General features: G+C 39.2%; 1 protein-coding gene across 4 annotated transcripts in view; it reads left to right on the forward strand.

The window, feature by feature from the left end:
• Positions 1-15,006, forward strand: part of CFAP20DC (CFAP20 domain containing) — a 203,446-nt gene that overhangs the window by 114,591 nt on the left and 73,849 nt on the right. For all 4 annotated transcript variants that reach the window (XM_044452102.1, XM_044452103.1, XM_044452105.1 and 1 more), the window contains one exon: positions 3,644-3,954. In XM_044452102.1, coding sequence (XP_044308037.1) covers positions 3,644-3,954 — 311 coding nt within the window. The remainder of the gene's footprint in view (positions 1-3,643; positions 3,955-15,006) is intronic.

The raw sequence follows: 15,006 nt of genomic DNA on the forward strand, positions 1-15,006 counted from the left end.
GAAAAGGGGTGAGATAGAAATGCAGGATGAGGAAGAGAGAGCAGAGTCCTCTGCTTCCTAACCATTTGATTATCTTATTATTGAATGAAAGTGTGCACAGGACACAATGCAGGAACCTTGCTCTCTTTTCATTGTAAAGGCCATGGCTAGGAGTTATTAGTTATCAGTGTTACTAATCAAATATGTTCCACCACAGTCACTTGTTTTTTCATTATATTCTTCAAATAATTTAACAATGTTTATTCACATCCTCCCAATTCATGTATTGCCAGTCAGGCTGGCATACTTCATGTTTCCATGTGGTTTTCCATCCAGATCCTAACCATACTCAGATCTGATTATTTCTGGCACAATTGCTGTACTGTGTGTCCTCAGATTGTGCCTTTGTTAGATTGGAATGCTATAGTAATAGCAAAACTGCATGTTACGGGAGAGGTGCAATTGCTTTTGCTCAAAAGTAGCAAGTCAGTTTTCCTCTGCTCCCTCCCTGCAATACATATTAATATTTCCCCATTCCCTGATGTTCTTATCTGTATTTTTGCTTGCAACAGTTCAACCCATGGTTTGGGACAATATGGACCAACTGTCACATGCTTTGTAGATGAGAACTCAATAATGGGATATAATTTATGTAGCAATCCTTGTGCTACCTCTGCCCTAACAGTGTGAGGAGCATTAATTTACCTCTGTTCCATTGATAGTGGCAATCCATGTTGCTGGTACAGTGTTACTTCCATATTAGTATTTTGTGCTGATGCTTTTTAAGACAATGTGACTGGTGGTAATAGTGGTTTATGGACCTACAGAGTTCCAGGCTCTAGTAACCAAGCCACACACCTAATGTGTGCATCTAATGAAGATAAGGGAGTGATGCATACTTGAGCAGTTTTCCTTTTTCCTATATGTTATTTGAAATCCCCTTAATCAATCACATTGACATTTTCCCCTAACATGTTTTCAAACCTAATGTCTAATTTAACAATGAGAGGAGTAAAAAAAAGTTCTTTTCTGTGTTTATCTGGTGCAGTCAGTCTTTAAATCCATTTCAGTGGCTTTATGTTTGTCTTAAAACAAGAAGATTAGTACTGTCTGCTCACAAGGGAACCTGGAGAAATTGATATATTCATGCATTTTTTTCATGTCACGCATTTTCTAGCACAGAGCTGTAGATTTGAGATTCACATTTGTCAGAGATGAGGGCCTGAAAATAGAGACTGGAATATCAACAAAGTCTCCTTTGATTTTTAGGAAATAAGTAACTCATTTTATAAGTATGTCAATCCTCAATATTGTATCACAATATGACCAAAAAAGCAGAATACAATGTGGAGATGTGCAGATGAAGGAGTGTGATTATGCAGATAAGAATATGCTCAATTCCCAAGTAAATATACTGCCACTGCAAAGGATTTAGGGATACTACACCAGATAAGCACAGAAGAAACTGTCCTCTATTGTTTGAAATGCACCCCAGCAATGTACCTCAATATGTACCTATTTTCTTCAGTATGTGAATGGCTGCCATTGCTTCCTATGGATAAAAGTAAATCTCTACCCTTAGACACAAGCATTCGAGACCAATTCTCCCACCATCCCCAACACTGAGAGCAGAGGAAGTGGTTGAGAGCATGGGTCTAGGATTCAGGGGACCTGGGTTCTAATCCACTCAGCCATGGAGCTCACTGGGTGACTTTGGGTCAGTCAAAGACTCTCAGCCCAACCCTCCTCACAGGGTTGGAAGGATAAGATTATGGAGAGGAGAATTATGTAAGCTGCCTTGGGTTCCTTAAGGAAAAAGGAGAATATAAATATAATAATAAATAAAGCATTCATGAATGTGATCTTGGGGTGGAGACTGTTAACACCCATTGTGTAATCTCCCCCTAGTCATTGCAATATACAGCCAGTCCTTCCATGCTTCCCACACCTGTAAAATACAAACTATACCACTCTTGTGTACTGACAACTAGTAAACACTTCAGGTTAAGTCCAAAACCTTGCATTTTAGCACAGTCTGCCAGAATGAACACCAAATTAATAGGGAGACCTTCTTTAAATGTCTTCAGAATGCCATCTGTACTCAGCAACTGATATTTAAACTGGTTTGTTAATTCGACACAAATTAAAGTGACAGAAGTAACAGTTTGGCTATTCATATCCCCCTGAACTCAGGATAGGGGGCATCCAATATGTAGGAGGATACAGATGCAAGGATTGCTTCTGAACACCTCCTGCCCTGCAAAAGACATAGATGGCAGATTCTGGAAACCCCTGTTTTTTGCCCTGCTCACAAGGAGAAGAGATGAGGCACCTCCAGGATTCTTCATATCCTAGTGGAGCCTGACCACTCCCTTTCCTGCTCCCTGAAATGCCTCCTGTCACTGACTCCAAAGCCACACTGGTGACCTTGGAACTGCAGCCAGTGCAGAAAAAACCTCACTGGCCACAAGGGCAGAGAAAGGATACTGTATGGTCAGAGTCCAAGTACCAGCCTTAAATGCATTGCACCTTAAGTAGCATATGTGGAACATTGTATGTGGGCATATGCTTGTATACAAAAGGTTTACAATCTATGTAATAGGGCTTTTGTGGGGAAAGGAGAAACCAACCAGAAACTGCAGCATGGAGGCGTTATAAGTCATTAGTAGACAGTATGTTTTATATACAGAAGGTGTCGTGTTTGATTGTCAATATCTCCACTGAGCGGAATCTCAGTAAGACTGGGAAAGATGTCTGTCTGAGGGCTTGGAGAGCTACTTATTCTTATGAGCCACACATCCCAAGCAATGCACCCTCCCTGAGACCCGTAGCACAGTGTTAGTTCCTATTTACTGCTGCCAGTAAAAGTTATGAGAAACAGCGCTTGGAGAAACAGCACTGGACTACAACCCCACAAAGCACATAGAGCAGAGCAGTCACACCTGCCCTTCTTGAGCACTCCTCTCAGTGGCATGTATTTTAGCAGTTTCAGTATGAGTCTCAGTGGGTCTCACCGTATTTCTCATCAGCTGCTTTACTCTTCATCCTGCCTCAAGGTGCCTACCCCAGAAAGGGGAGAGCTTTTCTGTGGAGGCCCCTCATCTTTGGAATAACCTTCCTGCTATAGCCCACCTGGCACCAAATTTGATTTCTTTTGGGCTCCATGTCAAGACAGCCCTCTATCTTTAAAGATCTCCTTGGCTACCCAGGGGCCTGCAGCAATTGTTTCTTCTTTACTGGTCTTTTTCTTGGTTTATAAGCTATTTTAAATTAAGTTTAAATTCAATTTAGCATTGTCCTTTTTATGATATTTGTGCTGTTTTTATTGTTTTGTTTTACACATTGTTGTAAACTGGCCAGAGAGCTTCCGCTACAGGGCAATATGGAGATGATGATGATGATAATGTATCAAAACATAAAATGCTAGATTAGATGGGCCAATGATCTAAATCATTACACAGTAATATTAGTTACTGTTGTTGGGTCTGTGTCCACATAATAAAGATTGATTGATTGATTGATTGAATATTAGTTACTGTTTCTAACTTCTGATCGTTCTCATCCCTGTTTCTCATAACATAATATTTGCTTGATATTTTCTTAAAATATATATTTTTAGAAGGAAATTGTTACCATCATTTGTTGAACTTTTCTTCCTTTGCAGATGAATGGCTATTTCCTGACAAGGAAAGTTCTCAGCTGGATTCCAGCAATATAACATTGATGACTTGTGAAACATCTTACAGCTTTTTAACTTCAGGACTGAATGATGACCAAGCCCATGAAAACAAGCAAGCAGTTGAAGACCATCATGAAGATATTTTCACCTATTCCTCTAAACCCAGATCAGCACCTCATGGGAAGCCCTTGAATCTTTCATTGGAAGGCTGTAGCTTTCCTGTGGATTTAAGAGAAAACATAAGCGGGCGAGGAGCTCAAATGGAAGATGATTTCTATGGAAATGAGAGCAATGAAGTAAGTCACTTTGATTGTAGTAATGGCTTGCTGTTATTGTACTCCATTGCCATGAATGAGTGGGTCTTTGAAACTAAAGCCCCTTTCATTTCACATGTAAATTTTGTGTGAGAATCTTTAAGTAAAACATCTTGATTCATACTTCTTGGACTGTGACACAGATTGGAACATTGCTATCTTTTGGTTTTTGCACTCCTTCAAATTATCCAGTATACTTTCTGGCTTAATAAATGTATCTAAATGCAGATAAAATATGTACAAAAATATCCACCTGTATCAATCTGCATGAATCATCTCAAGACAGCAAAAAGCAAAACAACAAATACCATAAGAAACATATCAAAATATTGAAACTTTAAAATAGTAAACTTAATATCAGGCTGACATTAAAGATGGAACTAATGACCATGTGACATTGTCTGAAGTGCCATAGAATAGTTCAGATTTTGAGGTCCAAGACAGCGCACCAGCCTTTGAGCTGGGAATGAAAGGTCTGATTTTGCCCTGCCATAGCCGATCTGGAAAGCACCATTTTAGATGATCCCCAAATTTAAGAAACTGATCTGGGAGAAGAGTTAAATAGTGTGTTTACAGGCCAGGAAGGGAGAAGTCTGTAATAACCGGGATACAATGTATCCTGAAGCCAGTGAAGCTTCTTCCTCTCCCCTTTGGGATGCCATTACTAGGCAGCTGAAAATGGGTATCTATTGAAAATAGAGGGAGGACAAGAAAGTGAAGATTGCATCCATCACTCCCCCCATTCTGAGTAAGTCTCAGATTGGAGACTCATGTTCATCCCAATCAGATTGCTCTCTAAATGCTTGGTGGAAGAGGAAGATTTTAACCTGGCATTTAAGTGTATAAAGAGAAACTACGTGATCATCAGCATCATTCATTCATTTCTGTACCAAAGCTCTCTGGATGGTCCCCAACATTAAGTCACCCATCCTGATTTCAAGGAAGCCTGACCCTGCCTAACTTCCAAGATTAGGTGGGATCAGGCAGTTCCAGCTATGCAGAAGCTCTGTCTGTGTGTGCATGTGTGTGTAAAAGTATAGTATTAGTTTGCACCTATAACAGGTAGAATTTGATCTGCTGTGTGACATACACAACTGAATTTGATCTGCTGTGTGACATACACAACTAAAGAAATACCTTGATGCTAATAAATATCTCTTTTGAGATTTTCCAGTATCTGCTCAATTAAAATAGTTTTGCAACTCTTATGTAATGCCAATTAACAGTAGAGAGGCTTGAGATAAATTTACACAGCTTTCAGATGTTAAGTACTTTTGTATTTTGCCTCTGTCTGTTTTTTTTTGTTGATTGATACAACCCCTTTCTAGGCCTTGAAAAATGAATAATTTCAGTTAATTCATGCCTGCTGTTTTAAGGTTGCATTGTTTTATAGATGAAATGGCAATAATGTAGAATATGTGGTTTCTTTTTTTCATAGTGTTTTTCAAAAGATTCCAGTAGCATAGACTATTATTCCTTTAAAAATAATAGGTGATATTTGCATGGTTGTGATTAAGGGTTTTTAATATTTAGCAATGTGAAAAATATTGAGTTTCCAAGATGACTGAGAAACAACCAATATCTTAACTAAAAACATAAACTGCTGCTATAATTACAATAATTCAGCAGATTGTAATGTCAATCGACCATTACATCAGGTTGTTATGGTAACCACTAAGTGTCTCTGCCTTTATTAACATTCCAGACTCTTTCAATTCTAATTATGAAGATCATTTCATATCATTTTATTCTTTTGTATTGACTAAGAAATGCATGGTTTTGTTGCACCCAGAAAGATTAAACTTTTTTGCTAAAAATGTGACTCATTTCCTTGAGAACATTGCATTGTGGTTGCCAAATGTAACTAACAACTAAGCTCTAGCCTTTCTATATCTACTGTATACAGGTAGTCCATGAGTTACAAATGTCCAGGTTACAAACAACTGATACTTACAAATGTGCAGACTGCCATAAACCCTATATGAGTATTGCAAGTGGAAAGCCATGATTATCTCTAAGAAACTACACAACACATTTGGTAATGCATCTCTTTGGTGGCTGCGTATTTCCATAGAGATACAGTGCTCATGGCTTTTCATTCTACTGCATTGACTTACACATACAGAAGTCAGTGTGTTTCAGGGCACATGTAGGGCCTCAAGGATGAAACTAAACCACAACAAAACAATTTCTGGGAAGGGCAGAAGCAGAGGTACCCAAATGACTTCTCCTTACTCCTCTGTTGCTGTTGTTGTTCTAAAGCTTGTAATTATGTTTTTATTCATAACTTTCCAATCCATCAGGTAACGCTAAGTCTCACATTAACTGAAGATGATGGAGAGGGACCTGATTCTGGAGAGTCAGGGTTGATTGTGCTGCTGGAAAGGCAGAGAAGTGGTTACCACTGGAGGTGCTTTCTTGAAGTAGCCATCAAGGATTGTTTGTACAACCATTTTTGTTTTCTTATCATAAATGGCCTTGTAGCAGCTGGGGGCCTCGTGACGAGGGCAAATGCAATGCTAAAGGGGAACTGGACCAGTATTAGCATGCCCATACTACAAATAGGAAAATGATGCTGAATTGACAGCTGAGAGAGAGCAAACCAGAACCTGTCTAAATACAATTTGGGCAACAGGCCTGCAAATATTACCTAATTGTATAAAAAGAAAGAAGGAAAGAAAGTGCTAATTATTTTCTGTGTTTTGTTTTAGATTTGGTTTTGTTTGGAACTGTGGCATTTTTTTGTTCGTATGGTTTATTGTAAATTAGCAGAGCAAGTCAGAGACATATTCAGAAAATGAACAAACAAAAAGAACAAACAGCATATAGACTTTAAAATGCTCAAAATGCTTCATATTCATGATCTTGTTATAATCTATGCAGCTCTGACTCTATAAGATACTTGTTCGAAATAATGTTCTAAGTTGTTTTCAGAACTGTTTCTTTTATTTGGTTTTTATTTGTTTTTTATTTGTTTTTTGGTACTATCTACCCACACACATCCATACAGATTCTCTCTCTCTCTCTACACACACACACACACACACACACACAGAGCAATACGCAATGCTGTATTGTGTATAAGATATTTTAGTGAATATAGAAGTTTTTTTTATATATGACTAGAAAGGTAAAATATATACTAAGACAAACATTTAGCTTACTCATGTGACCCAACTTACATACAATTCAACTAAAGGACATTCTCAGGAATGGAGCTCATTCTTAACCCAGGGACTACCTGTTTTTGTTTGTTTGTTTTACTTTATGTTAGGTTTCCTTATTTTCATTATGATTATAGGATTTCAGGATTAAGTCAATTACAGTCCTGAACAGTCTTGGTCATTGCTACTATATATAGTCTGTTTTCAGAACTCTTTATTATAAGAATGTAAGAACCAGGCCAGACGAAAGGTCCATCCAGTTCAACATACTTGTCATACAGAGGCCAACTAGCTGCCCCAGTGGGAAACCAACAAGCAGGACATGAGTGCATCAGCATCCACCTGCCCAGGTTCCCCCCAACAACTGGCACACACAGGCATATCACCTATGCTATTAGAGTCCTTATGGTCATCAGGAGTAGTAGCCACGGAGAGCTTTCTCCTCCATAAAACTGTCCAGTCTCCATTTAAACCTATACAAGCTGGTGGCCATCACTGGCCATCTCATGAAAAGAGAACCAGTGTGGTGTAGTGGTTAAGAGCATGGGACTGGGACTCAGGCGATCTGGGTTCTAGTCTCCGCTCGGCCATGGAGCCAACTGGGTGACTTTGGAACAGTCACAGACTCTCAGCCCAACCTACCTCAGGGTTGTTGTTGTGGGGATAAGATGGGGGAGGAAATGTAAGCTGCCTTGAGCCCTTTGTAGGAAAAAGGCAGGATAGAAATCGGAAAAAAAAAAGGAATTCCATATGCACTGTGTGAAGAAGTCCTTCGTTTTATCTACCATCAATCAGCTTCACGGATGACTCTGAGCTCTTCTATTATGAGAGTGAGAAAAATGCCTTCCCTTCTACTTTCTCCACGCCATGCATAATTCTGTACACTTCTATCATGTCTGCCCTTGCTTATCCTTTTTCTAAGCAGAGTATTCTCAGCTGCTGTAGCCTTTCCTCACAGACAAGTTGCTGCAACCTCTTGATTAATTTAGTTGCACTTTTTTGGTACTTTTTCCAACTCTACCACATTTTTTTTTAGGTACAGGGTTAGAACTAAAACAGGACTATAAGTGTGGTCGCACCATAGTTTTTTATAAGGGCAATATGATCTTGGCAATTTTACTTTCATGACTGAGAAGGAATTTGCTTCTTTTTTTTTTTTTACAGCAGCCACATACTGGATCAACATTTTCATTGAGCTGTCCATGCAACCCCAAGATGATCAGTAGATCAATCTGCTAGCTCAGATTTCATCAGCTTATACTTAATCTTGGGATTCTTTACTCCAGTGTCCATTACATTACTAATTACACTTGCTTACAGTGATTGAATTAAAATTTTCTTTTTGTCAATTATGCTATGGAAAGATGACCAGTTCCTGAAAAGAAAACAGCCTTAAGGACCACAGAAAGGGTTTCTTTCCTTACAGATATTTCTCACTTCATGGTCTTTCCCATTTGACTTCTACTTTGATGTTTTATTGTCAGTATAAAAGTAAAACCTGAATTGGGTATGCATTGTGTATTTCCCATTCAACATGAAAAATCCATTTTCTGCACTTAAATCTGTCACAAAATTCACATAGTTGTTCACACCAACAGGGACCGCCCTATGTCACAGAAAAGGTACTAGGATGAAGAAAGTAATGGAGAATCCATGTTTTAGGGACTTCATAAGAATCTTGATTTTTCTTTTTTCTTTTCTTTCTTTTAAGAAGCAGTCAGACTACTTTTAACCTTTGAGTCTGCAAATCTTCATGCACACTCAAGTTGATTAAAATACACAGGGCAGCACAAATAACCAATTCCTCCTCCGTGTGTTTGAAAGTATAGAAGGCACTGGATCAGTGCAAGTATCTGCTGAAGATGCAGAAACTGGCAGCTTCTTTGGATGCAAAGGAAACAGAAGGTGCAAGTGGGTTGACAAAATGTCCAAAATAGATACCTCACCTCTCTCCTGATAGGGAGTTGTGCAACCACTAAAGGCTTGCACAACACCCCGCTGAGGGAGATGCAGAGGTTCTATTTGAGGCGTAAAGATTATGACCTGTTTCACAGATAACACTAACCCATGGTTTGTTTGGCAGGTGATCAACCAAACCATAGTTTCTTTTCTCAGTCCTTGGATTGTATCCTTCCTCCTTCTCCCATTCCCTCCCTATATCCCAAACTTGCAACTCTGTAGAACTAGCATTTAAAGTAGGTGGAGCTTTTTACTGCTCTTTCCAATGTCTGGTAAAACAATACATGAACAAGCTATGGTTCTTGGTTCACACGATATAACAACCCATAGTTTAAGCAACTCGAGTCCACTACCCAGCTACAAACCATTTCTCTTTCTGTGTTATCTGAGGTTCATAAAACGTGTTTTGTTACGAGGGCTGCATTTGCACATCACAGAATCCCTGATTTCAATGACCTGATATGTGAATCAGGTCAATCTTGCTTCTTTCATCTTGGTATGAAGTCCATATCTGCTTTGACAAAGACTTTTTGAGTTCTTGTTCCTATGGTCTCCATTCAAGCTAATTTTTCTTCCTTGCTTTTATTATTTTCCAGAATAAAGGTTCCAGTGTCGCAATTAGAAATATTCACGTTACTTGACCTTTTGCCTTTTTACTAGACCTATTAAATATTGTCTCCTAAAGCCTATCTTCTGTAACTTCTGTTCTTCACAGATGACCGTATTACATTTTCTAGTTTTAACTGAAAGTGACATCTCAGTGCCATATTTGCAATGGTTCTTCTGCCTTTTTTCTAACTTCCCACTGATTCTTAGGCTAAGGGGATTCTGCATTTCTTTAATATACAATGATCTTTAGCATTGTATACAAACAGAACCAATTGTTGTCCAGATTTAGCTCTCTTTTTCCTACCTGCTTGTAATAGTCTAAAAGTGATCCCATCTTTGCCCACTGTTTCTCTCAATGGATAGGTAAGACTATTTTATATTATTACAAGGTTTAGGAGAAGCAATGTTGTGGGTCTTTCTTCATTCCACTAATCTGTTGCTACATCTATGGCCTACACCTAACGTATTTTATGATATTTGCAGTCACTAATCTATCCAATTATGCTGCATTCCACTCCCAGCCTGACAGACCACAACAGGTGTTAATGGTTTCAGTATTTCCATTCTGCTCAGTGTGCTTTTGGGTGGTGTAGGTCACATCTTTGTCCCCTCTTCCATCCCTTAGCTTTGCACATAACTGTGATGCAATGATCTATTTTGCTTTTAGTGGTTCTCTCCCATTAGAATGACTTTGTAACTCTTCTACACCAGCCCAAAGACCAAATTCTTTTCTGATTAATATAATCTTAACTTTATATTAGAAAAGGTAGTCCTAACACTTGGAGTGATTGTGACACTTACTAAATGTTTTTCCCAGATATCTTTGAACTTGTCTGTACCTGAAGTAGGGTAGGAAAAGGCAGATTTGCACTCTGTGCTAACATCCATTTTTGGCCAAAGGAAAGAATTTCAGACCTGCGATAGCTCTTTATATTAGTAAGCAAGAGCAGATCAGAAGCTACTCCCTGACTCAGAAAAAAAAATTCTGCATTAGCTCTACACAGGTTGCCTTGGATTCTTTGCAAAAGGAGAAAGTTGGGATATAACTGTATTGTAGTGGTAGTAGAGGAGGAGGGGTGGTGGTGGTGATGGTGATGATGACAACGATGATGATGATGATGATGATGATACTTGCTCACTATTATAAACAGTAGGAAATAAGCCCTTGCTAGCTGTATAATGCCTTTGTCTCCCTTCCTACATCTCTCGAAGCTGCAGCAAAGGGAGACAGGTTGGGAAGCATGGCCATTTCACCAGCTTTGCTGGAAGACCATTTGCTTTTTTTCCATCCTTTCTTCCTTCTGTGCTACAACTTTTTAGATTGTAAACCTGCAGGCATAGAGTGCCTTGCTTTTACTTATTCCATGTAAGCTAATCTGGGAAACTCTTTGGTTGAGAAGTAGGTAAAACTGCTTTAAATTAAATAAATAAATCTTTGCTTCATCCTGTCTTCAACTTTACATGATCCAGATCTGTTTGTTTTGCTCTTGGAGGTCTGCCATATATTCTCATTATACTCTTGAGGCAGCAATTGCTAAATAATCTTATGAAAATCTATAGGATATTTACTGTCATAACTATGTGCATCATTGCAGCTTTAATCCTATAAAGTGATTCCCACTTTGGTTCTCATTCACATTTAAATGAATAAGACGTTCTTCTCTTCACAAAGCATGTTCACTTTCTGGCTTCTCAACATTAAAGATTGGAATACAAAAGGACTAGGTCCCATCTGCTCCAAAGCGGGTGGCTCTCAGGAATGATCTTTTTAAAATTACAGCTCAGCAAGAGCAATCAGTCTTCTGTATCCAGAAATTATTGTCCAAATATCCATCTGCATGCTCTTTTACGGAATGTAGTATGGTGATAGAAGAGCCATCTCCTTGGGGAAATCAGTCTTTTCAGTGTACATATGCCATGCTACAGTTAATCAGACATATTTTATTGAAGTTCTGGGCACTGTGGCATGACTGAATGTGGTAGGGGGAAAGATAGGCATCTGAGAAACAAACTTAAAATAAAAAAGTGTGTTGGTTGTAGTGTGGGGGTACAGGTAAAGGTCAGTTAGTCAAAGTGTTGATTTTAATGTTGATTTTTATTAATCGTCTAAAGGTATTTTAGCCTAATGTTACAGTATTAGCTTCATAGGAAATGAAAATTTGAGATTGTGTGTATATCCCTATATTAAGCTCTATGTCTTAATGCAATAACTGCTAAGGGAATATTTCCACTCTGTATAATGAATTTATATCATGTGTAAAGACTTGAAGGTTAGTGGGATCCAATTCAGGAGAAAAAGTAAATGTTTTCTATATTTTCTGCAATGATGGCAGAGCAAAAGCATTCATTTAGCTTCCTCACAAACTCCTCATCTCCTTTAGTACTTCTTTGACTCTATTATTGTCCAATGTTTCAGCTGTATCCCTAGTTGGTTTTTTTGCTTCTATTTAAAGAATCCTTCACTGCTGGTGTTGATGTTGTTAGCTATATGCTTCTTTGGCATCTCAAGCTCATGCTTTCTTTTGTTTTCTTCAGCTGGGCAAGACTTCCATTTTTTGAGGGGCACCTTCTTTTCTCTAATAGCTTCCTTTATGTTACATACTGGTGATCTCTTGGTACTACCATTCCAGACCTGTGGTATGCATTCTAGCTGAGCCTCTATTACTACAGCTTTAAGTTATCCCAAATATTTTGAAGGGATTTTGACTCTTGATTCCCTCTATCCATTTGCTTTTTACCAAGTCTCTCATTTTAGAAACATTTCCTCTTTTGACTGTGTTGGACTTCACTGGCAGTTTCCCACACACACACTCACATACACAAACACACAAACTCTGACAGCAACTGTGGTTTTCTTTTCAAGAAGTTGGACTGGAGAAATGGGGAGGAAAGGCTGTGAGGCCTTTCTCCTGGGTTCAGTGGGCTTTGGGTCTACACCTTTTCCTTTGAGAGGTTGTGAGACTGTGGCTTATCTCCAAAAGGAATTGTGGGTGCTAGTGCCACATAGGCTGTCTTGTGGCACTAAACACAGAGAGACAGTTCTTCCCTGAGTTTACCCATAGATTCTGACCCTAAGAAGCAAATAGTTTTTATTTGTGTGAAGTCATGTTATTCTACTGATCTGCCTCTCCCTCTTCTTCTCTTTGACATGCACGTGGTAGGCCGGCTCCACTCATGACATGCCTACCATGTGCATGTCCAAACATGGACATCTTGTTTGGACATTAACACGGACATCTTGTACTAGGTCATAGGACAGCATTTAGGATAAAATCCATGGTCATCCCCTTTCTGGTCAGTGCATCTTTGTTATGCATGTTGTGAGCCGCCCCGAGGCTTCGGCAAGGGGCGGCATAGAAATGTTTTAATAAATAAATAAATAAATTTATCCAGTCAACCTGAGCATAACTGAAGTCAAATGTTATTATAGCACTTCCTCATTTGGAGGTCTCTCTGATTTCATTTTCCACTTGAAATCACCTTGAGTGTTCTGGTCAGAGAGAAAATAGCATGGTCTTAGTTGAAACTTGGTTTTGGAACCTGGTGTTCTCACCCACAGCTCTTCTAGGGAAGAGCCTGTCCTTTCTAGTTTTTCTAGTGCACTCGATGCTATGCCCTCTTTGACAAACTGAGCAATACCTTCTTTAATACACCCTTCCCTGTCCTTGTTAAAGAGTTTAAATCCTTATCCACTGGTTCTCTCCATTCTCTCCATGAGTTCCATGATGCCCATTATATCCAAGTTCTCTTTTAAAACCAGGCTCCCCAACTCTCCCATCTTGGACTGGCGGCTTCTAGGAGTTGCACAGAAAACACCTATACATGGTAACCCTCCCCAGATGCTGCCTTTTGATATGGCTCTCAGGCCTCTTTGACTGGCTAAGGTGTTTTACAATATGTTCATGGCCTATTTCATCCCCTTATATTCAGGCAACCCTGGTTTTTAAAAAGCAATTTCAAAATGTAGTAAATAAATAAGACACCCTACTTCCTATTTACATCTAAATTTTCTATTTTTCAGCATCAGGATTTGAAAACATTTACCTGAAAAATTGGTAGTCTGAGAAATTGAGGCAGATGTGGAGAGGGATGATGTGATAGACAGTGTTTGCTTAGACTTCCAAGGGCTTTTGGCAATGTCCCTCGCCAAAGATTCCTGGGCAAACTTAGCAGCCAAGGAATAGAAAAGGAATCCTCTAATAGATCACTTAAAATGAAAAATTAAATGGGAATTTCTCCCAAGGAATGGATGTAAACAATGGGGTCCAGTTGGGCTTTGTACTAAAACAACTGCCTTTCAATTTATTCATAAATGATCTGGGGTTAGGAGTGAGCAGTGAATGCCCATGTCTGCTGGCAACACCAACTTATATTTTTGTGCCATCAAATTATCTCCAACTTATTGCAACCCACTTAAATCCCTCCAGAGTGTCCTGTCCATAACAGCTCCATTCAGCTCTTCCAAGTTCAAGGATGTAACTGCCTTTATGGATTCAACGAGGACCTCCAAAAGCATATCTTCAAATGGGAAGAATGGGCATCAAAATGGCCAGTGCAGTTCACTGAAAGCGAATGTAAAGTGATACATGCTGGAGTACGCCTTCAAGTATAAGCTGATAGGAGATCTTGGGCTCTGGTAGACAGCTTGATGGACATGCCAGTCCACTATGCAGCAGCTGTGAAGAAAAGCAAATTCCACATAGGGCATATTTAGGAAAGTGAGAATAAAACTGCCTCAGTCATTCTCCATATAAAAATCTCTGGTAAAACCACAGAATAGTGTGCACAGTTCTGGTCAATGCACCTAAAAAGATGTGGCAGATTTGGAAAAAGCACAAAAAAGAGTAAATGAAATTATCAAGGGCTGAAGCAACTCCCCTACAAGGAGACGTTGCAACAGCTGGAATTATTTTGCTTAGGAAAAAAAAGCATGAGTAAAGGGAGACATGGGAGAGGCCTACAGGACTATACATGCTGTGGATGGGGAGGCATTTTTCTCCTTCTGTCATCATACTGAGCCCCAGGGTCATCCCATGAAGCCAACTGATGAAAGATTCAGGACAGATTAAAGGAAATACTTCTTCACATGGCATATAAACTGTGAGATTCACTTCCCCAAGATGTGATGATAGTTACCAGTTTAGATGGTTTTAAATGGGGGACTGGACAAATGTATGGAGGATACAATCTATCAGTGGCTGTTAGTCTTTCTGGCTATATGCTACCCCACTATCCGAGGTAATATAACTTTGTATACTGATTTCTGGGAAACATGGGTGGGAGGGCGCTTTTGCAGCTTGCT

This window comes from Varanus komodoensis, unplaced genomic scaffold, assembly GCF_004798865.1.
Source record: "Varanus komodoensis strain SLA01 unplaced genomic scaffold, ASM479886v1 scaffold6_4, whole genome shotgun sequence".
In the NCBI taxonomy this organism is placed as follows: Eukaryota; Metazoa; Chordata; class Lepidosauria; order Squamata; family Varanidae; genus Varanus; species Varanus komodoensis.